At 43.6% G+C, this 22,108-nt stretch overlaps 1 protein-coding gene across 2 annotated transcripts in view; it reads right to left on the reverse strand.

Moving 5' to 3' along the window:
• Positions 1–22,108, reverse strand: part of LOC124794745 (glycerol-3-phosphate dehydrogenase, mitochondrial) — a 185,945-nt gene that overhangs the window by 6,738 nt on the left and 157,099 nt on the right. For both annotated transcript variants that reach the window (XM_047258354.1, XM_047258353.1), the window contains exon 12: positions 12,633–12,731. In XM_047258354.1, coding sequence (XP_047114310.1) covers positions 12,633–12,731 — 99 coding nt within the window. The remainder of the gene's footprint in view (positions 1–12,632; positions 12,732–22,108) is intronic.

Below are 22,108 nucleotides of genomic sequence, written 5' to 3' on the forward strand. Positions count from 1 at the left end.
AACTGTGATATTATTTCTGTTGGGGTATGTGGCACCTTAGATGAAAAATAAAATGTCGTATTGCCCTTGGAGAGGAGTGCCATCACATACTCTTAACCAGGTTTACAAATTAACAAAATGATGATGATGAAAGGTGCATTAATGAAAATGATTTAAAAACGAGTATCAATAATATTCCTCAGGGAGTCACACCTAGTGATACGTGGCTGGCGACCACGGGGCCCCGAGCTGAGTCCTGGCATTGCTTCCACTTACTTATGCCAGGCTCCTCACTTTTATCTTTCCTATCTGGCCACGCTCGGCCAGCTCTCGTTCTTTTCCGACCCTGACGGTATTAGGTTTCGAGGGCTAGAGGTCTTTCATTTTCCAACCTATACTTCTCATGCAGCATCTGACCCGGAGGGGGCGGCTGCAAAAGGCGTCTGTACCCCATGTTAGGGGCGGCCTCCAGAACTGCGGAAGGCAACGGAATACCACTGCAGATTATCTTCCCTGCATAATGCAGTCTCCATTTTATGCACAAAAAATGGCTTCCTCTCATGTTAAATCAGTGTCCGGAGGTAAAATAGTCCCCCATTCGGATCTCCGGGGGGGGGGGGGGGGGGGGGACAACTTGAAAGGAGGCAAAAAATCAAAACGAGAATTGGTACCTGGAATGTCAGAACTCTGCTACAAGCAGGAAAACTAGAAAACCTTAAAAGAGAGATGGAAAAGAATCATACGGACCTCGTAGGAGTTGCTGAGGTAAGATGGAATGGACATGGAGAGTTGCAGTCAGATGAATATGTATTCTACTACTCAGGAGGAGAAGTAAAAGGAATTAATGGAGTAGGAATGATTATGACAAAGGAATTGGCTAAATGTGTGAAATATGTAGACTATGCAAATGACCGGGTTATTGGTGTAAGGCTGAAAGGAGCACAAAAAGATTTACTGATTGTCCAGGTGTATATGCCAACTTCAGAACATGATGACCAAATTGTAGAGGAAACGTACAATGTAACAGAGAGAATAATGGACGAAAATAAAAAATGCTGCAAAATAGTAATGGGAGACTGGAACGCCATTGTGGGAGAAGGGAAAGAGGGAAACATAGTAGGCAGTCATGGTCTTGGAAAGAGAAATGACGGAGGTGAATGGTTAATTGACTTCTGCAGGGAAAGGCAGCTGATAGCGGCAAACACATGGTTCAAGAACCATAAGAGGCGGCTCTACACTTGGAAATCACCAGGGGTTAAATACAGAAACCAAATCGATTTTATACTGGTAGAAGAAAGATACAGGAATGGAATCAAGAAGGTGCACACATTACCAGGTGCAGATATTAATAGTGACCACAACTTACTTATGGCAGAAATAGAAATGAGAATGAAAATCTGAAAAAGGCGACAATGGTGAAGAAGTGGGATTTAGAGAAGATAAGGTCCAACAAAGAACAAATTACAGAAATGCTGTCTCGGGACTTTCTAAACACATTACGAGACAAAGAAGCACCTGATAATGCCAACGAGTACTGGAATATGCTGAAAGAAGGAATCATTAAAGCAGGACAGCAAAATATAGGATATGTAAAAGGGAAAAGGTAAAAAAAACCATGGGTCACACAAGAAATGATTTCCAAGATGGAGGAGAGAAGAAAATTGAAAAACAAGAACACCGAAGATGCAAGAAAGATATACCGAAGGTTAAATAATGAACTGCGAAGAGAAACAGAGCAGGCTAGGAAAAAATGGCTAAAAGAGGAATGTGATGAAACTGAAGAACTGGACAGGAAGGGAAGATACGACTTACTATACAACAGAGTAAAGACTATGACATGGGAACAAAACAGAGCAGGAAGTGCTACTATGGAAATTTTGAGTAAAGACGAAGAGGTAGTGTACAAAGATCGTGAAGCTGTCCTCCAGAGATGGGAAGAATATATAAAAGAGCTATATGACACAAATAGCAAACCAGAAACTCTGGAACTTGAATTACACAACAGTGTAAGTGATGAAGAGAAAGGACCGACCATCATAATGGAAGAAGTAAAGTCTGCCATTGCTGCAATGAAAAATGGCAAAGCAGTAGGTACAGATACAATACCGGGAGAAATACTAAAATGCTTGAACCACAATGGAATAAGAGAAATATTGAGGTTATGTAATAAAATATATGGCAGTGGTGAATGGCCTGAGGACTTTTTGACAACAGTAATGATTCCATTACCGAAAAAACAAGGAACCAAGAAATGCAGCGAACACAGGACAATCAGCCTCATCTCACATGCAGCCAAAGTGATATTAAGAATAATTAATAAAAGACTTGAAAAAGCAATAGAGGAGAATCTCGGTGAGGAGCAGTTTGGCTTTAGATGGAATACGGGCACCAGAGATGCAATAGGGCTCCTACGAATCTTGGGAGAAAGGTTTATTGAAAAAGGAAGAGACCTATATATGTGCTTCATCAATTTAGAAAAGGCAATTGACAATGTGGTTTGGGACAAGTTGGCGACTATTATGAAGAAAAAGAGAGTGGACTGGAAAACCAGAAGACTTATAAACTCATTATACCTTAATCAAAAAGTTTCAGTTAAAGTGAGAGGAGAAAGTACAAACTGGATCAGACTAGGGAAAGGAGTAAGACAAGGATACTGTTTATCACCTACTCTTTTCAACCTGTACTTGGAAAATATGACTGACCAATGCTCATTAGATGACAAAGGAGTAGAAATTGGAGGAATAAGAGTAGGGTGCTTGAGATTTGCTGATGACATGGTCCTTCTAGCCACAGGGGAAAAAGAATTACAGGATTTGGTGGACACCATTGCAACTAACGGAAAAACATATGGAATGAAAATTAACATAAATAAAACAAAAGTATAGGCAATAGGAGGAAATAAGGAAATAAAAATTGTGCTGAATGGAGAAACACTAGAACAGGTGCAAAATTTTAAGTATCTCGGAAGCAAGATAGACACCGACTGGAAGTGCACCACAGAAATTAAAACAAGGATAGCAATGGCAAAAGAGGTGTTTTATAAGAAAAGGAGAATCTTCTGCAGCGGTCTGGACAGAGAACTCAGAAAGAGACTCATAAAATGTCTTGTATGGAGTGTTCTTCTATATGGCGCTGAAACATGGACTATGAGGAAAAAAGACAGAGAAAGGCTGGAGGCTTTTGAGATCTGGACATGGCGGAAGATGGAAAGAATAAGTTGGATGGACAGAGTAAAAAATGAAGAGGTACTGAGAAGAGTGGGAGAGAAAAGACAGTTACTAGATGTAATAAAGAGAAGAAAAAGAAATTGGATTGGGCATATATTAAGAAAGAATGACGGACTGATAAAAACAGTTTTAGAAGGTTATGTAGAAGGGAAAAGGAAGCAAGGAAGGAAGAGATTCCAGATACTGGATAACATGATGGATGGTACAACATACAGCAGCCTTAAGAAGGAAGCAATGGATCGCAGAAAAGGAGAGGCAAAGGACCTGCCAATATAGCAAATAACTGATGATGATGATCAATAAATAATGTAGTTCACTGATCATATTATTGGCCAATTCTGTATCTGGTGAAGTACCATAAATAACATTTGTTGTGAGTCAAAGAAGTACCAAGAACACCAACACAGCAAAACAACATTAAGAGGGTGGTGCATATGAAAATATATGGGTATTTTATGGAAGAAAATTCAAGTTTCTCATGAAGGCTAGTTTCTTGAGTCAAAGATTTATGGTGATTCTCTTCAGTATGCCTTCTTTAAATAATAGTCACAAGAGTGACATAATCACTATTTCGATGAATTTATTATACGCTGACAGGGAATGACGGGACGTCCGATGCGCTAAACTCTTTCTTGTAAATAGTGCGCAGGTAAGTAAGCTGATTACTCTACTTAAATTTGCTTTCATCACTTATATGTCATATATGATGTTACATTTTCTTCTCCCTAGACTCTTGACATTAAAAAATATTTAATTTCTATTCCCTCATCTGCTCTTCTTCTTTTTTTAGATGTATGTGAAGATGCAACTCTAATATCTTCAAACTGTTAGATCTATTAAAAGGATCATACAACAGCTGTTTGCAGTTTTTTTCAAGAATGCTTTTTGTAGATGTCTAATTCTGATTGTATTCATTGGCCACCTCAGCTACCAATACAACAGACATCAACTGGCAATGAGTCTTATTCTTTTGTGGCAGTGACCTGCAAATTATCAGTAACATTTTTATAGTGTTAGTGTGTGGCACACCTGCTTGTCCCAAGTGTTTTTGATTCTTGTATGCAATGGCAACTTATTCAGTTTCAACAAATTTCCTCCTTGCTCACTGCTGTTGGCCAGGTGCTGTAGCCTCCTTCATCCAGCCACTCACTTTACACACAACGAGAGGAATCCATGAAGTATCGCACACAACTAGAAAAATGCTTCACTGCATAGAATATCTCAGATGAATCACAACATTCTTTCTTCTTTTCATGGGTGTGAGAGCATATTTGCAGACTGTGTTGATCGTTGTTCCCTCAGAGCCTCAAGGCCTACACTATGAGGGCATTGTTAGCAAGCTCAATGATTTCTTCAAAACACAGATTCATGTAGCTGCTACTCATTTCAAATTTTTTTGTATGCATCATCATAATAATTAGTCTTACAAGGGGTGGATTTCTGACGCAAGGGCATGACTAGGAAATGTAAATTTAACTGCTCTTGTGGAGCGTCATTTCAGGATGAAATGCTTTGTGATGACATTATTCAAAACCTTGCTGATAACAGAACATGGACTGAGATGATACAGCATTGCAAGCATGGTCTCAATGAAGTGCTTCAAAAACACTCTTCAGAATAGCTTAATTTTACTGCATTTTCCTAATGAACAGAAAGGAGTCTTGACTCTCAGATCATTGCAACAACACCTATTAAAACTATTATATAAAGGACATTGGGGAATTGTTACAACAAAGCAACTAGTGTGCCAGTATTGTACATGACTCAGGATGGAGAAGCAAATAAAAAATACGATTGCCCACTGCCACACATGCGCGGATAATCAGGCAGCACTGTGCCAAGAATTTTTCCAATTGGCTAGATGTGATGATCCTTTTTTGGAATACAAGATGGCTCATTGTCGTCAATGTATACAGAAAATAATCTTTTGCCATTCTAATGCATTTGACTATTAGTGCTAGCACTATCAAAGGACTCACTTTTGTCTTTTGCTTAGGTTTTGCACAAACAATAGTTTTGGACAATGGTCCATACTCTTCTTCATTCATCAGAGTTTCCACAGTTCTACCAACTGAAAAGAATACAACATAGTTGAATGGCACCATTCTCTCCTCAATCAAACAGTGGAGCCACTGTTTTGTTCGCACTTTCAAGATTTTGATGCCTAAACTTCATGCTTTGCATTTGAGGGACAATGCAATGTTGTTGTCTCTTAGCACCTATCACTATACCTGTTCACAATGCTTTGCCAGCAGAATTCTTACTGGTCAACACCACCAAACATTGCTGCATCTCTTTCACCCTCACCACTCTCTTTCTGATTCTTGTCACTCAGACATCTGGCTGTGCTCATAATTATACCCTCACGTCTCATTACGGCATGGCACCAAAACCAACTGTGTTTCCGTGATTGTAGTGATACTGCCAAAGATTTGCATTTTTTAGACACTCTGCATGCAACCCAGCTTGCTGTGAGCATCCCTTGCCATTGCTTGCCATCTGGATGCATAGGTCTTCCGGCAATTCTGCCATGAAGGTCAACTCCTGTGTGCCTTAGCAGCTGCTGCCGCCACACCTACCACCCACCATTCACTGCAAATGGCTATCATGGTCATCGAGCCTACACCAGTTGTACAGCCATCTGCACGCAGCAGCCCCCGCACTGCACCATCCTGTTCAGTTGGCTGGACATCCTACTTACGGTTTTCCGGGCAGATGTTCCTGATGGTTGGCAAGACAAATGTCGGGACACAGACTGGTTGGTACCATCTGCCACAGCCAATCCCTTTAGCACCACCATGGCACAGACCCTCCTTCATCATCGCCCGCATTTCCACTATACAATGACAGTGCACAATTTTTTTTTGGTGGTGGTGGTGGGAGGGGGGGGGGGGGGCAGAGGGAGAAGGCGGGGTATGCGTTATTGCATTAACTGCACCTGGTGCGCTGCTCACAGCTATGCAAGAGATGACATTTTTAAATCTCCTGCCATGGCCCCCCATTAGGACGAGCTCAATATCTGTCGCTTGCTGACCTCTGAAGGGTGGCCCCACACTACACCCCATCAGAGAACCCAAAGTTGACGTGGCCTCACTGCATGTAACTCTGATTGGACAATGCACCCTTTTAAACAGCTGCAACTCAGAGTTCAGCCTCAGATGCACTGCATGTATAAGCTTATCAATATTAATGTGAAAGACTGTATTGAGGACAATACCTCATAGCACAACACTTCGAAGTATTACTGATACTCAGACTTATGTATGTGCATCAGTATTCAAGACTACTTGGTTCTTCCAACAACATTAATATAACTCAGCACCACAGAAGAACCTACAACATTCAAGGTTATGTATAACTCTTTCTTAAGTGTACATAGTGTAAATATGTTATCTTTTTGTAGATGTCTTACTGTATTTCTTTGTCACCTCAACTACTGAAACAACCATCTTCATCATTGATAACTTTGGCTTTATCAAAATTTCCTGCACCACTCGCGCAGCCCACCCTTTTACATAAAATTTCAACCATACATCAGACTCATCCTATAGTTAATGTTCACTGCATTACGCCTCTCTGCTTTGCAGGAACTGAATAAGTGAAGGCAATCCACATTCCATGGGAGAGTCAGCAGTAATAGCTACATTTACACACTTGCGGTCAAGAAGAAAATTAAGAATTGGTTGCAGGGGAAATAGTAATGGCAGATAGGACTCCTTTCATGCAGTACAATCTCCACTTTCTGTTACATCACCAGTGACATGGAAGTTCTATCTGGAAAAAAAACCCTAATTTATTAAAAGGCTATACTAATCCCACAAATAAATGAGGCCAGACCTGCACTGACACAACACACTTAAATAAATCAGATCTCAGTACAGAAATTTCTATTATATGTTGTAATGAAGATTTATTTCTTTTGCTTCCTCTTATTTTGTTCTACACCTTCAGTTCAGTTCTGTTTGAAATCAAAGTGCTTCCAAAGGAGGAGGACCTTGAAGATATGGCACAGCCAGTGGCAATAACACTTAACAAGTGAAAGTGCTGCTGTCCAGATTACTGGGTAGGAGAACCAGAGTTGATTGCGCATTATACTCAATGGCAACCCATACCAGCATCCCAGGTCGATGACTAAGACTAATGCAATGTGGCAACGTTCATTTTCCTCAGAGCCTCCAAACATGAATATGTCATTTGTGATACTGTACACAACCAGGACTCATGTGGCAAGATGATGCAGAGGTGCTCCTGTGTCCATTGATGTTAGTCACACTACTGCTGACACACCTCTCTCTGCTGCCACGTCAAGAGAAACCGGTCACGTCAAAAGAAACCCTACTGATCTCTATGGTGCTCCACATGTTGTCACACTGTCCATGTGCACACTTCATTTTGTGACAAGGTACATGACATAGCTGTAGAATCGCGATATATTTTGTGACACTGGTGTGCCACAGCTCGTAAGAGCTACTAATAAATAATTCTTTATTACACCCGGATTCAATCTCTAAATCATCAGGTACCTTTAAGTCATTTAAGCTATTTGGAATTGCTTTAAGATAGTTGATAATGATGTGAAGACTGAGACCATTTGTAATAAAGAAGTATTTGTTAGCAGCTGTCGGTGGTTGAACTATGACTTTTCTGAAAGTAGGATCCTGCACGAACAACATATTGGTCGATTCGAGTGCTAGTCAGATGAGGCCATTAGATCCTTCATGCTATTGAGTACAGCCCTCATAAATCTACCAATGCCATATTTGTGTGACAGTCTCCTGCCAGTGATGAATACTGGCACACATTTCTCTTTCCTCCCCTAAACATAACACAATGTTTTTGCAAATGACCAATGTTAAAACGTAATGTAATTGGATAGCAGTTTGCTTGCATAAATAGTTCGCAACATTAAAATGCAATTTTCAAATGAGAAACTCGCTGTGTATCCTTTTTTATATGAAGAATGTATACAGCTGTACTCCTACCTACACTATGCGGATGTATTGAAATGCACTGGCATATCCAAGCATGTAGTACACTTCATGACAGTTTCACTTTTATTGCGTGGTGCCTTCATGATGTTCCACTTTAATGGGCAGCAGTGCAACTAAAAGATTGTTTTCTTTATTTCTCTTTTCATTCAGGTTCTGACATATGCTGCATTTTGCTTGAATTATTTGGGGCATTGCTTACCACCTAACAATGGAAAGTCCAGGTTGGAATAACAGTTATGGAAAGGACAGATTGCTAATCACCATGAAGATGACATATATGTGTGGATGGATATGTGTGTGTGTGCGCGAGTGTATACCCGTCCTTTTTTCCCCCTAGGGTAAGTCTTTCCGCTCCCGGGATTGGAATGACTCCTTACCCTCTCCCTTAAAACCCATTTCCTTTCGTCTTTCCCTCTCCTTCCCTCTTTCCTGATGAGGCAACAGTTTGTTGCGAAAACTTGAATTTTGTGTGTATGTTTGTGTGTCTGTCGACCTGCCAGCACTTTCATTTGGTAAGTCACATCATCTTTGTTTTTTTTATTTATATATATATATATATATATATATATATATATATATAATAGAGGGAAACATTCCACGTGGGAAAAATATATCTAAAAAGAAAGATGATGAAACTTACCAAACAAAAGCGCTGGCAGGTCGATAGACACACTAACAAACACAAACATACACACAAAATTCTAGCTTTCGCAACCAATGGTTGCCTCGTCAGGAAAGAGGGAAGGAGAAGGAAAGACAAAAGGATATGGGTTTTAAGGGAGAGGGTAAGGAGTCATTCCAATCCCGGGAGCGGAAAGACTTACCTTAGGGGGAAAAAAGGACAGGTATACACTCGCACACACACACATATCCATCCACACATACACAGACACCCATATCCTTTTGTCTTTCCTTCTCCTTCCCTCTTTCCTGACGAGGCAACCATTGGTTGCGAAAGCTAGAATTTTGTGGGTATGTTTGTGTTTGTTAGTGTGTCTATCGACCTGCCAGCGCTTTTGTTTGGTAAGTTTCATCATCTTTCTTTTTATATATATATATATATATATATATATATATATATATATACACACACACACACACACACACACACACACACACACACACACACACAGGGTGTTTCAAAAATGACCGGTATATTTGAAACGGCAATAAAAACTAAACGAGCAGCGATAGAAATACACCATTTGTTGCAATATGCTTGGGACAACAGTACATTTTCAGGCGGACAAACTTTCGAAATTACAGTAGTTACAATTTTCAACAACAGATGGCGCTGCAAGTGATGTGAAAGATATAGAAGACAACGCAGTCTGTGGGTGCGCCATTCTGTATGTCGTCTTTCTGCTGTAAGCGTGTGCTGTTCACAACGTGCAAGTGTGCTGTAGACAACATGGTTTATTCCTTAGAACAGAGGATGTTTCTGGTGTTGGAATTCCACCGCCTAGAACACAGTGTTGTTGCAACAAGACGAAGTTTTCAACGGAGGTTTAATGTAACCAAAGGACCGAAAAGCGATACAATAAAGGATCTGTTTGAAACATTTCAACGGACTGGGAATGTGACGGATGAACGTGCTGGAAAGGTAGGGCGACCGCGTACGGCAACCACAGAGGGCAACGCGCAGCTAGTGCAGCAGGTGATCCAACAGCGGCCTCGGGTTTCCGTTCGCCGTGTTGCAGCTGCGGTCCAAATGACGCCAACGTCCACGTATCGTCTCATGCGCCAGAGTTTACACCTCTATCCATACAAAATTCAAACACGGCAACCCCTCAGCGCCGCTACCATTGCTGCACGAGAGACATTCGCTAACGATATAGTGCACAGGATTGATGACGGCGATATGCATGTGGGCAGCATTTGGTTTACTGACGAAGCTTATTTTTACCTGGACGGCTTCATCAATAAACAGAATTGGCGCATATGGGGAACCGAAAAGCCCCATGTTGCAGTCCCATCATCCCTGCATCCTCAAAAAGTACTGGTCTGGGCCGCCATTTCTTCCAAAGGAATCATTGGCCCATTTTTCAGATCCGAAACGATTACTGCATCACTCTATCTGGACATTCTTCGAGAATTTGTGGCGGTACAAACTGCCTTAGACGACACTGCGAACACCTTGTGGTTTATGCAAGATAGTGCCCGGCCACATCGCACGGCCGACGTCTTTAATTTCCTGAATGAATATTTCGATGATCGTGTGATTGCTTTGGGCTATCCGAAACATACAGGAGGCGGTGTGGATTGGCCTCCCTATTCGCCAGACATGAACCCCTGTGACTTCTTTCTGTGGGGACACTTGAAAGACCAGATGTACCGCCAGAATCCAGAAACGATTGAACAGCTGAAGCAGTACATCTCATCTGCATGTGAAGCCATTCCGCCAGACACGTTGTCAAAGGCTTCGGGTAATTTCATTCAGAGACTACGCCATATTATTGCTACGCATGGTGGATATGTGGAAAATATCGTACTATAGAGTTTCCCAGACCGCAGCGCCATCTGTTGTTGAAAATTGTAGCTACTGTAATTTCGAAACTTTGTCTGCCTGAAAATGAAAATGTACTGTTGTCCCAAGCATACTGCAACAAACGGTGTATTTCTATCGCTGGTCGTTTAGTTTTTATTGCCGTTTCAAATATACCGGTCATTTTTGAAACACCCTGTATATATATATATATATATATATATATATATATAATGGAAGGAAACATTCCACGTGGGAAAAATTATATATAAAAACAAAGATGAGGTGACTTACCGAACAAAAGCGCTGGCAGGTCGATAGATACACAAACAAACACAAACATACACACAAAATTCAAGCTTTCGCAACAAATTGTTGCCTCATCAGGAAAGAGGGAAGGAGAGGGGAAGACGAAAGGAAGTGGGTTTTAAGGGAGAGGGTAAGGAGTCATTCCAATCCCGGGAGCGGAAAGACTTACCTTAGGGGGAAAAAAGGACAGGTATACACTAGCACACACGCACATATCCATCCACACATACAGACACAAGCAGACATATTTAAAGACCAAGTCATATTTTACAATTTCTAGGTGTTTTTAAGTAACATGTCTCCATTCATCAATGAAACAGCACATTGCCCCAAGCAATGCGACTGAAACAGTGATTTCTTACGAAAAATGACCTATAAGCACATTTTGTTTCTTTTGTGGATAATAGTTCTCATTGACTATACAACACATATCACTATGAACAAAAGTATTTTATGAGAGGTCTTTCAAAAAATTAGAAATTTGTCTTATTAGCCACTCCTTTCACACAAATTAACTAGTTATTGAGGTACAATGACTGAAGATTTATGTTATCTGTGTTATTAGTAGCAATGTCCACTGTACATAAGCCTGTATTATTAGACCATGTATGTAACTCTATCCTTTCATAAACATGCTTTGTTTTATGTACTTATTTAAGCTACCAGTAGAGGACCAACAACAGCTGTTTAATTTTGCCATGTTAAATTTAGCCTGAGTAGACAAAAATAGGTATATCAGACTAACAACAGTTCTTTTATTATTGCAAAGGTAGTTTCGACCATCTGCTGCACTTTCTTGGTGTTCACCTTGACTGACTTCACATGCTTAAAGTTTCTCCTTCTCTGATGGGAGCTCCAAAACAAAGTGAATCAATGTATAAATAACGACATCTCATTTTATTACACTTTCAAAAAGAAGGCTAAAATTCAAGCTGCCACTTTCAGTGATGTTGAAATGAATGTTAACATGCAATGCCAAGCAATGTTATTTCGTTCTATAATGAAAGTGATGGTAAACTTATGACATATGAAATCTCTATAAGAGAAAGTTGAAGATATTCAGAATGAATATGTCATGAATATTAGTTATTCAAAATGCAGTACTGAAGTCTGTAATTATTTACTGTAATGTTACTGTTGGGTCTTGAAATATGAAATAGGAAGAATTTTTACATACGTTTACATAGGCACAACACCACACAAAAATTAGCAATTTGCTAATGTTAAAAAACATAAGCAATTGTGTGGAACTTACAGTTATGCAAGACAATGTACAGGAATGCATGCAATAAAACAAATACTCCCATATAATGTTGTATCTAATATACAATATTACTTATGTCTGTAAGATACCAATAATATGAATCAGAACTGAAAACTGTAACCAAAGAGAACAAGCAATTAAGAAAATAGAAAGGGAGCTACAGAAAAGAGAAACTCTTTGATGAAGAAGAATGCACTAAACTCCTGTTACAAAGGTGTCAAGCAAAAATTAAGAAAGCACTTCATGATCTACGAAACTGGATATACGATGGTGAATTTGTAGGAGCTGTGTTAATGGATAGAAGACAAAAACTATGACTTTGTTAAAACCATGCACCAATATGTACCAAACCAAATCAAATTTTTCTGATGTGCTACCTGCAAATATTCATCCAACTCTACTTGGCCATTCATATTTGTGTCGATCTCTCTAAGGATTTCGTGAAGCTCTTCACCCGAAACCTCCTCACCAAATTTCTGTAATTAGATAGTTAATTTGTTTCATTACAATGCAATATTTTCATATATTCCACACTACAACAGCTTGTTGCTGCAATCAGTTTCATCTTGACGTCGGCACAGAAATGGCTGCATAAGCTTGGTGGCACCAGCTGATGATAAGCTGTGGAGCAGAATGTATGGCAAAAATTCTATGCTAGAATGTTACCTTAATATAGTCAGCTAATTCTATTCTTCCATGACAATCTGTATCAACTTCAGTTAGTACGTTGTGAATTTCCTCATCAGTCAGGCGAATTTCTAGTTCCTGTTATTTCAAACAAATTAAGCTTTATATTACATGAGGCAAGACAGCATTACAAATATAATCACATTATACATAGTTAACTATAACACATTTTTTGGCAGTATGAAATACGCAAAATAATTCAAACGGGAAAAGAGAAATTCATTGATTGTAAATAAAAACTGCATGATACATTATTTTGAGACTTCTGATTTTGCGCACTTATCTTAGCAAGCTAGAGCATAGATCGCAGAATCTTCCGCTGTAGTATTAAAATATTATCTATAGAAAAAACCCCTGCACAGTTTCTCACCTTTGCCAGAGAAAATTTTGACATCATAAACAAACATTTCTGAATCTCATGTACCACAAGTATGTGCTCCATTAAGAATATTATATTAATTATTATTGTGCACAAATTTGAGAGTACATATATTCTGATTTCACAGGGCACTTCTAGAATAGACCAGCGCGAAAGCTTTCTTACAAGTGCAAAACTAAAAACCCCAAATACTTTCAATTAAAAATAGATTTCACAAATTTATCTACCCATCTAGTAACTAAGAAGCATGAATGTATGTAGCTATGTAAGTGAAACTCTGCATTAATTTAAACCAAATCTGCCATACAAACAGAAAACTTACCAAGTTTCAGCAGTGCGAGGTTTATAATCTCCTAGCTCCAACAGGGAGACATGGGGGAGTAGATGGACACAGAGTGGGAGGGGGAGACGGACAGGGAGAGGGGGAGGGGGGCAGACAGGGGGAGGGGGAGGGGGGCAGACGGGGGGAGGGGGCAGACGGGGGGAGGGGGGCAGACGGGGGGAGGGGGGCAGACGGGGGGAGGGGGGCAGACGGGGGGAGGGGGCAGACGGGGGGAGGGGGCAGACGGGGGGAGGGGGCAGACGGGGGGAGGGGGCAGACGGGGGGAGGGGGCAGACGGGGGGAGGGGGCAGACGGGGGGAGGGGGAGGGGGGCAGACAGGGGGAGGTGGGACAGACAGGGGGAGGGGGAGGGGGGAGACGGACAGGGGGGAGGGGGAGACGACAGGGGGGAGGGGGAGACGACAGGGGGGAGGGGGAGACGACAGGGGGGAGGGGGAGACGACAGGAGAGAGGGGGAGACGGACAGGGGGGAGGGGGAGACGGACAGGGGGAGGGGGAGGGGGAGACGGGGAGGGGGAGACGGACAGGGGGAGGGGGAGGGGGAGACGGACAGGGGGAGGGGGAGGTGGAGACGGACAGGGGGAAGGCTGACGGACAGGGGGAAGGCTGACGGACAGGGGGAAGGCTGACGGACAGGGGGAAGGCTGACGGACAGGGGGAAGGCTGACGGACAGGGGGAAGGCTGACGGACAGGGGGAAGGCTGACGGACAGGGGGAAGGCTGACGGACAGGGGGAAGGCTGACGGACAGGGGGAAGGCTGACGGACAGGGGGAAGGCTGACGGACAGGGGGAAGGCTGACGGACAGGGGGAAGGCTGACGGACAGGGGGAAGGCTGACGGACAGGGGGAAGGCTGACGGACAGGGGGAAGGCTGACGGACAGGGGGAAGGCTGACGGACAGGGGGAAGGCTGACGGACAGGGGGAAGGCTGACGGACAGGGGGAAGGCTGACGGACAGGGGGAAGGCTGACGGACAGGGGGAAGGCTGACGGACAGGGGGAAGGCTGACGGACAGGGGGAAGGCTGACGGACAGGGGGAAGGCTGACGGACAGGGGGAAGGCTGACGGACAGGGGGAAGGCTGACGGACAGGGGGAAGGCTGACGGACAGGGGGAAGGCTGACGGACAGGGGGAAGGCTGACGGACAGGGGGAAGGCTGACGGACAGGGGGAAGGCTGACGGACAGGGGGAAGGCTGACGGACAGGGGGAAGGCTGACGGACAGGGGGAAGGCTGACGGACAGGGGGAAGGCTGACGGACAGGGGGAAGGCTGACGGACAGGGGGAAGGCTGACGGACAGGGGGAAGGCTGACGGACAGGGGGAAGGCTGACGGACAGGGGGAAGGCTGACGGACAGGGGGAAGGCTGACGGACAGGGGGAAGGCTGACGGACAGGGGGAAGGCTGACGGACAGGGGGAAGGCTGACGGACAGGGGGAAGGCTGACGGACAGGGGGAGGGGGAGTTGGAGGGGCAGACGAAGTGGGGGAGGGGGTGATGGGGAGGGGGAGAGGGGGAGGGGAAGAGTGGGAGGGGGGGAGGGGGAGAGTGGGAGGGGGGAGGGGGAGATGGAGATGGAGAGGGAGAGGGGGAGACGCACAGGGAGAGGGAGAGGGGGAGACGCACAGGGAGAGCGGGAGGGGGAGACGCACAGGGAGAGGGGGAGGGGGAGACGGACAGGGAGAGGGGGAGGGGGAGACGCACAGGGAGAGGGGGAGGGGGAGACGCACAGGGAGAGGGGGAGGGGGAGACGGACAGGGAGAGGGGGAGACGGACAGGGAGAGCGGGAGGGGGAGACGGACAGGGAGAGGGGGAGGGGGAGACGGACGAAAGAGGGGGAGGAGGAGACGGACGGAGAGAGGGGGAGGAGGAGACGGACGGAGAGAGGGGGAGGAGGAGACGGACGGAGAGAGGGGGAGGAGGAGACGGACGGAGAGAGGGGGAGGAGGAGACGGACGGAGAGAGGGGGAGGAGGAGACGGACGGAGAGAGGGGGAGGAGGAGACGGACGGAGAGAGGGGGAGGAGGAGACGGACGGAGAGAGGGGGGAGGAGGAGACGGACGGAGAGAGGGGGAGGAGGAGACGGACGGAGAGAGGGGGAGGAGGAGACGGACAGAGAGAGGGGGAGGAGGAGACAGACAGAGAGAGGGGGAGGAGGAGACAGACAGAGAGAGGGGGAGGAGGAGACAGACAGAGAGAGGGGGAGGAGGAGACAGACAGAGAGAGGGGGAGGAGGAGACAGACAGAGAGAGGGGGAGGAGGAGACAGACAGAGAGAGGGGGAGGAGGAGACAGACAGAGAGAGGGGGAGGAGGAGACAGACAGAGAGAGGGGGAGGAGGAGACAGACAGAGAGAGGGGGAGGAGGAGACAGACAGAGAGAGGGGGAGGAGGAGACAGACAGAGAGAGGGGGAGGAGGAGACAGACAGAGAGAGGGGGAGGAGGAGACAGACAGAGAGAGGGGGAGGAGGAGACAGACAGAGAGAGGGGGAGGAGGAGACAGACAGAGAGAGGGGGAGGAGGAGACAGACAGAGAGAGGGGGAGGAGGAGACAGACAGAGAGAGGGGGAGGAGGAGACAGACAGAGAGAGGGGGAGGAGGAGACAGACAAAGACAGGGGCAGGAGGTGATGGGCAAAGAGAGGGGCAGGAGGTGATGGGCAAAGAGAGGGGCAGGAGGTGATGGGCAAAGAGAGGGGCAGGAGGTGATGGGCAAAGAGAGGGGAAGGAGGTGATGGGCAAAGAGAGGGGCAGGAGGTGATGGGCAAAGAGAGGGGCAGGAGGTGATGGGCAAAGAGAGGGGCAGGAGGTGATGGGCAAAGAGAGGGGCAGGAGGTGATGGGCAAAGAGAGGGGCAGGAGGTGATGGGCAAAGAGAGGTGGGAAGAAGATAAGATTAGAGAGGGGTGGTGAAGGAAATGGACAAAGAGAGGGGGAACAGGAGATGAGGACAGAGAGAAAGGGGAAGAGGAGATAGATAGTGGTGGGAGAATGAAGTGGACGTAGAGATGGACGGAGCAAGAGGTGGACAGAGAGAGAGAGAGAGAGAGAGAGAGAGAGAGAGAGAGAGAGAGAGAGAGAGAGAGAGAGAGAGAGAGAGAGAGGGGGGGGGGGGGAGGGAGGGAGGGAGGGAGGGGGGGAGAGGCGGAGAGAGGAGGGCAGAAGGAGGTGTGCAATGTGTGTTGAATGCATACATAGGTAGCCATGGGAAATAGGTTAATACTACAGAATAATGTTACTAATTAAAGATTAAAAATGACAAATCAATCAAAAAATTAAAATGCTTATTCACTTGAAGAGAGATGATATTTTTATAATGTTGAGACACCAGGCATTAAGAGATGGAAGGTATTTAAGACTGATGTATTGAAGAAACAAATGATGCAAAAGAAAAGCAGATGATGGAAAATTAACACCAAGCTGGTGAGCAGGTTATGGCAGAAAGAATAATACCATAGCAACAGGGTGCTGCTGACACCATTAAGAAAGGGGTGAGACCAAATAACGGTGTGGAAAGAGAAAAAGACATCACATATGATGCTTTTAAACAAACAGCATATGGTGGACGAAAAGTGACAGCAGGAAGATCGACTGGCTTGTCCTCTGAGTTTATAAAAATTGTCTTCTTTTTGAGGGTGAACGTAAAATATAATGCGTCGTCGTCGTCGTCCTCCTCCTCCTCCTCCTCCTCCACCACCACTGCCACCACCACCACCACCACCACCACCACCACCACCACCTAATGTCCCTCCCCCTTCCAGTTGTTTATGTTATCTCGGCTGGACCTATTTATATCCACTTCTAGATCTACGAGGGCTATTCAGGAAGCAACACAAATTTTGAAATAAAAATTAATATGGAAAAACCACATTTTATTATATATGTTTTAAAGGTAGACTCTTTAGCTATTTTTCTACATAATCACCCTTCAAATTGAGACAATTATGATACAGTGGTGCAAGTTTTTCACTGCCATCTCTGTAGAAATGTGCTGTCTGTGATTGCGACCACTGGTTTATACCGGCATGCATTTTGGTGCCAGTATCAAAGCGTTGAGTAGCGAGCATTGTCTTCAACTCTGGGAAGAGCTGGTAATCACAAAAGTTCCGAAATCGTGAAACGACATTTTTCACAAATTTTGTCAATGATTTTCATCACCAGTTCATCAATCACAAAGTTGGGCCTACACTGGTACAGACATTTTTAAAAGCAATCCACCGTTGCCTCACTTGGCTTTCACTCATTATTCCTTTTCCACACACATCAGAAAGGACACAATAAATTTCAAATGGTTTTCAGTCTTTGGCCAGCAATAACCTAATCACAGAACGAACCTCACAAATGGCGAGATTTTCTATTGCAGCGCACATTTTGAAATGTCACAGAAACCAAAGTAGCAGAGACACAGGCCACACGCTGCCACCTCTGGGCACCTAATGACAGGGAGAGGTCCCCAGCGATGGGACCAACTTTTTAAAATCAAATATACGGTAATGTAGCAAAGATTGGTTTAAATGCAAGTTTTTACTTCTATTTCTTTGTCACATCATTTTAATCAACATATGATTTTTTCATTTGTTTAATTTTTTCTTTATATCATTATTTTTCCAATTAGAATTTTTGTGAATGAGAATTTAATTATATTTATCTATTATAATATTCAGTAAATGTATGGATTTTGTTGTTTCTGTTATAATATTCAATTATTTGAAAATTCTGATCTAAGAGTTAAAAACAAAAGACGAAATAATCTATTTATATTGCCTGTGGAATTGTTTGGAAAAACGTATGTTTTGTTACCAGATGCACAGTTTTTCTGCATGATAATCATCATACAAACATGTAAAACATAACTTAAATTCCTATTGCACTATGTACAAAATAAGGAAGACGAAGACTGAAATAAAAGAAGGGATTACACAAGTAAAATGAAATCCAAGCAAAAAAATCAGGATGATAAACAAAGGGCATGAAATCGAAATACATAAAATTTGTTAATTAATACCTGAACAAAGATTTTAAGTGGAAAGAGAATGATATGAAGAAAAATGGGATCAAATGAAGTTGATATTAAAATGATATGACAAAGGAATGGAAATAAAAATTACATTTAAAAAATAAAAAATAAGTCTACTGCAACTGATGAGATTTGAACCAATAACCTCCTTCTCGTGAAGCTATTACCCTATCCATCACACCACAGACTACACAATACAGCTTATTCAACACTACTGAAGATGACACAAAATTCTCGGATTTTTTTCATCAATTACTCACAAATGAGGGCCCATCAGGGCGAAAGGCTGCAGGGTGTGATACCTGGGATCTTAACCTACATCATCATATATTTGGTTTCATAAAGCCTATCCCACCACTGGGGATGTCTTCTTGTGAGTGTAGGAAAGTTATGGCACCAAGATGATGAATGTAACCCTGTCCACTTCAGTGACAGACCAAAGCATCTGTTACTTCCTGGATATCCCTCGTATACTATGCAAACCACTGAAATGAATGGCAGAAGGTACTTCCCACTGTGCCATTTACTAGGGCTTCTTCCTGCTTAATTCATGTTTGCAGGGCAGGAAAAATGATTGCTCTAATGCCTGTGTGTGCACACAAAAATCCCTACGAGAGGATACACAGGGAGTTATCTTGGATGTAGAGTCATCGTCAGACATTGAAGTAACTTTGGATATACCTGAGGGCAGTGTGTTGGGACCCTGGCTGCTTGTGTTTATATTAACAATATCGTGAAAAGCAAAGCTGCTACTCACCATATAGAAGAGATACTAAGTCGCAGATAGGCACACCAAAAAGACTGTCCCAAATAAAATTTCGGCCAATGAGGCCTTCGTCGAAAACAGACGAGGCGCGCGCGCATGCGTACGTGAGGCTGGGGCAGGGAGGGGGAGGAATAGCAGGGTAGGGGTGGAGGACAGTGGAGTGCTGGTGGGGAGCGTGAAGGGATGAGGTGGAGAAAGGGTAGGGCAGCTAGGTGCAGTCTGGAAGTAGATGGAGGGCAGGGGACAGGTGTGGTGGTGGTGGGGGGGGGGGGGGGGTGGAGGTGGGGAGCAGTGGAAAAGGATATTGCATCTAAGTCTATTACAGGGGTATGGGCCATGAGGTGAGGGGTTGGGAGCAGGCTCATATCCCTGTAGTAGACCTAGATGCAAGACCTGTCCCATACATAGTCCCACCACCACCTACTCCAATCTGGTCACAAACATCATCTATCCCACCAAAGGCAGCGCTACCTGTGAAACCAGTCATGTGATCTACAAGCTAAGCTGCAACCACTGTGCTGCATTCTATGTGGGAATGACAACCAACAAGCTGTCTGTCCACATGAATGGTCACTGACAAACTGTGGCCAAGAAACAAGTGGTCCACCCTGTTGCTGAGCACACCGCACAACATGACATCCTTCATTTCAATGACTGCTTCACAGCCTGTGCCATATGGATCCTTCCCACCAACACCAGCTTTTATGAATTTCACAGGTGGGAACTCTCCCTGCAATATATCCTACGACCCCGTAACCCTCCTGGCCTCAACCTTAGTTAGTCATTGTCTTCATCCACCCAGCACTACACAGCCCCCTTTCCACCAACGCACCAAATATTTTTACTTCTCTCCCTTTCTGCTGTTCTGCCCCATCCCCCTCCCCTGCCCTCCGTCTCAGTTGGAATTGGCCAACTCATACAAATACCTTAATGTTAATACTTAACAGGGATAAAAAATGGAATGATCAAATAGGCTGTCATTGGTAAAGCAGGTGGTAGACTTTAGCTTACTGTTAGAATACTGGGAAAATGAAATCAGTCTACAAACAAGATTGCTTATAAATCAGTCAGTCATGTGACCCATTCTAGCATATTGCTGAAGTGTGGGAACTATACCAAATACAACTAACAAAGGATACTGAACTGTACAGGAATGGGCAGCAAGAGTGGTCACAGGTTTGTTTGACCCATAGGGGAGTGCACAGAGATGTCGAAGAAACTGAAGTGGTAGACCCTTGAAGATAGATGGAAACTATCCCAAGAAAGCCTACTTATGAAATTTCAAGAACTGGCTCTAGGAATATACTACAACCCCTTATGTAGAGTTCACACGGGGATCACGAGGATGGCATTAAATTAATTATAATAGCATGCATAGAGGCAATTAAACAGCTATTCTTCCCATGCACCATACATGACGAACAGGAAGAAACCCTTATAGCTGATACATTGGGATATACTCTCTTCCATATACTTCACAGTGGTTGGCAGAGTACAGATGTAGATGTACAAAGAAGCCTGTGCCCATTTGTGCCGCCCTTCTCTGTATATGTTCAATATCCCCTTTGTAAGTGTCACACACACTTCAGAAATATTTTAGGATCAGTTACATGAATGCACTCAAGTTACACTAATAAGAAAATCAATTACCACCACGCCTCCCCCCAAAAAACACTAAGATGAAATGAAGATAACATAAACAGTAGACATAGGCATAAGGCAAGGTGTTTCAAATGACAGCAACTGACACCAACGGTTCCTTTGTGCAACTAAAGATGAACAAGTTAGAAGAAATCAGAATGTTCTGGAATTCATTATAAAAGCTGCCCAGGGTCATGACTCAAGTAAGATACATTATAGGGAAATAACAAACTAAATACTAGTAACTAATGAAATCTGAACAGCTGAAAAGACAGAATTGACAAGCTGTGCAGTAGAGAAATCAAAACATGAAGTGCTAGATCACTACGATATGGCACTGGCATGTATTTATGTTTGAAATGCTTCAGTTGAACTTTTAGAATTATACTAAACAATGTGATATGGTGTTATGTACAAAGATACTGTTTGAACAGTTTGGGTGTCAAACAAATTCTATAAAGAGTGACAGAGAGGGGGAGGAGGGTGCTACACTCAATAGTGCATTTTTTTAATATGTCAAAGAAATTACAAGAGATGAATAAACTTGTCTGATGAGAAGATTAAAAACATAAGAGTAATCCTCACCCCGCCCCACCCCTAATCCATCTACAAACACAGAAAGAAGATCAAAATAGGCCAATAAACTAGTGACAAAAATATAATGGCAAAGTTTGTCTAACAGTTAGTGTAAGTTGAAGCTAAATAATTCACCAAAACCAATCTCATATAATCACAAATGGGGCTTTATCTTTCACAAATCACCCATAGAACTGGAGGAGGTGCTGCACTGAGGTGATCCTTACGAAATGAATAATATAAGAAAAATTTCAGGATGTAAAGGCTGATGAAGAGCTAACTAAGTGATGTGGTGCGATGTGGAACGAATAATCTAATTTGAAGCTATGACATCTGAAAATCATTGTTCCAATGGAGCTGGTCAATGTTCTGTAAGACAACACAGTACTGTATGGAAAGAAGTTCAATACGCAATTGCTATTGTGTTAGCTTCATATCAGACAAGTTT

This window comes from Schistocerca piceifrons, chromosome 4 (genome assembly GCF_021461385.2).
Source record: "Schistocerca piceifrons isolate TAMUIC-IGC-003096 chromosome 4, iqSchPice1.1, whole genome shotgun sequence".
Taxonomy (NCBI): Eukaryota; Metazoa; Arthropoda; class Insecta; order Orthoptera; family Acrididae; genus Schistocerca; species Schistocerca piceifrons.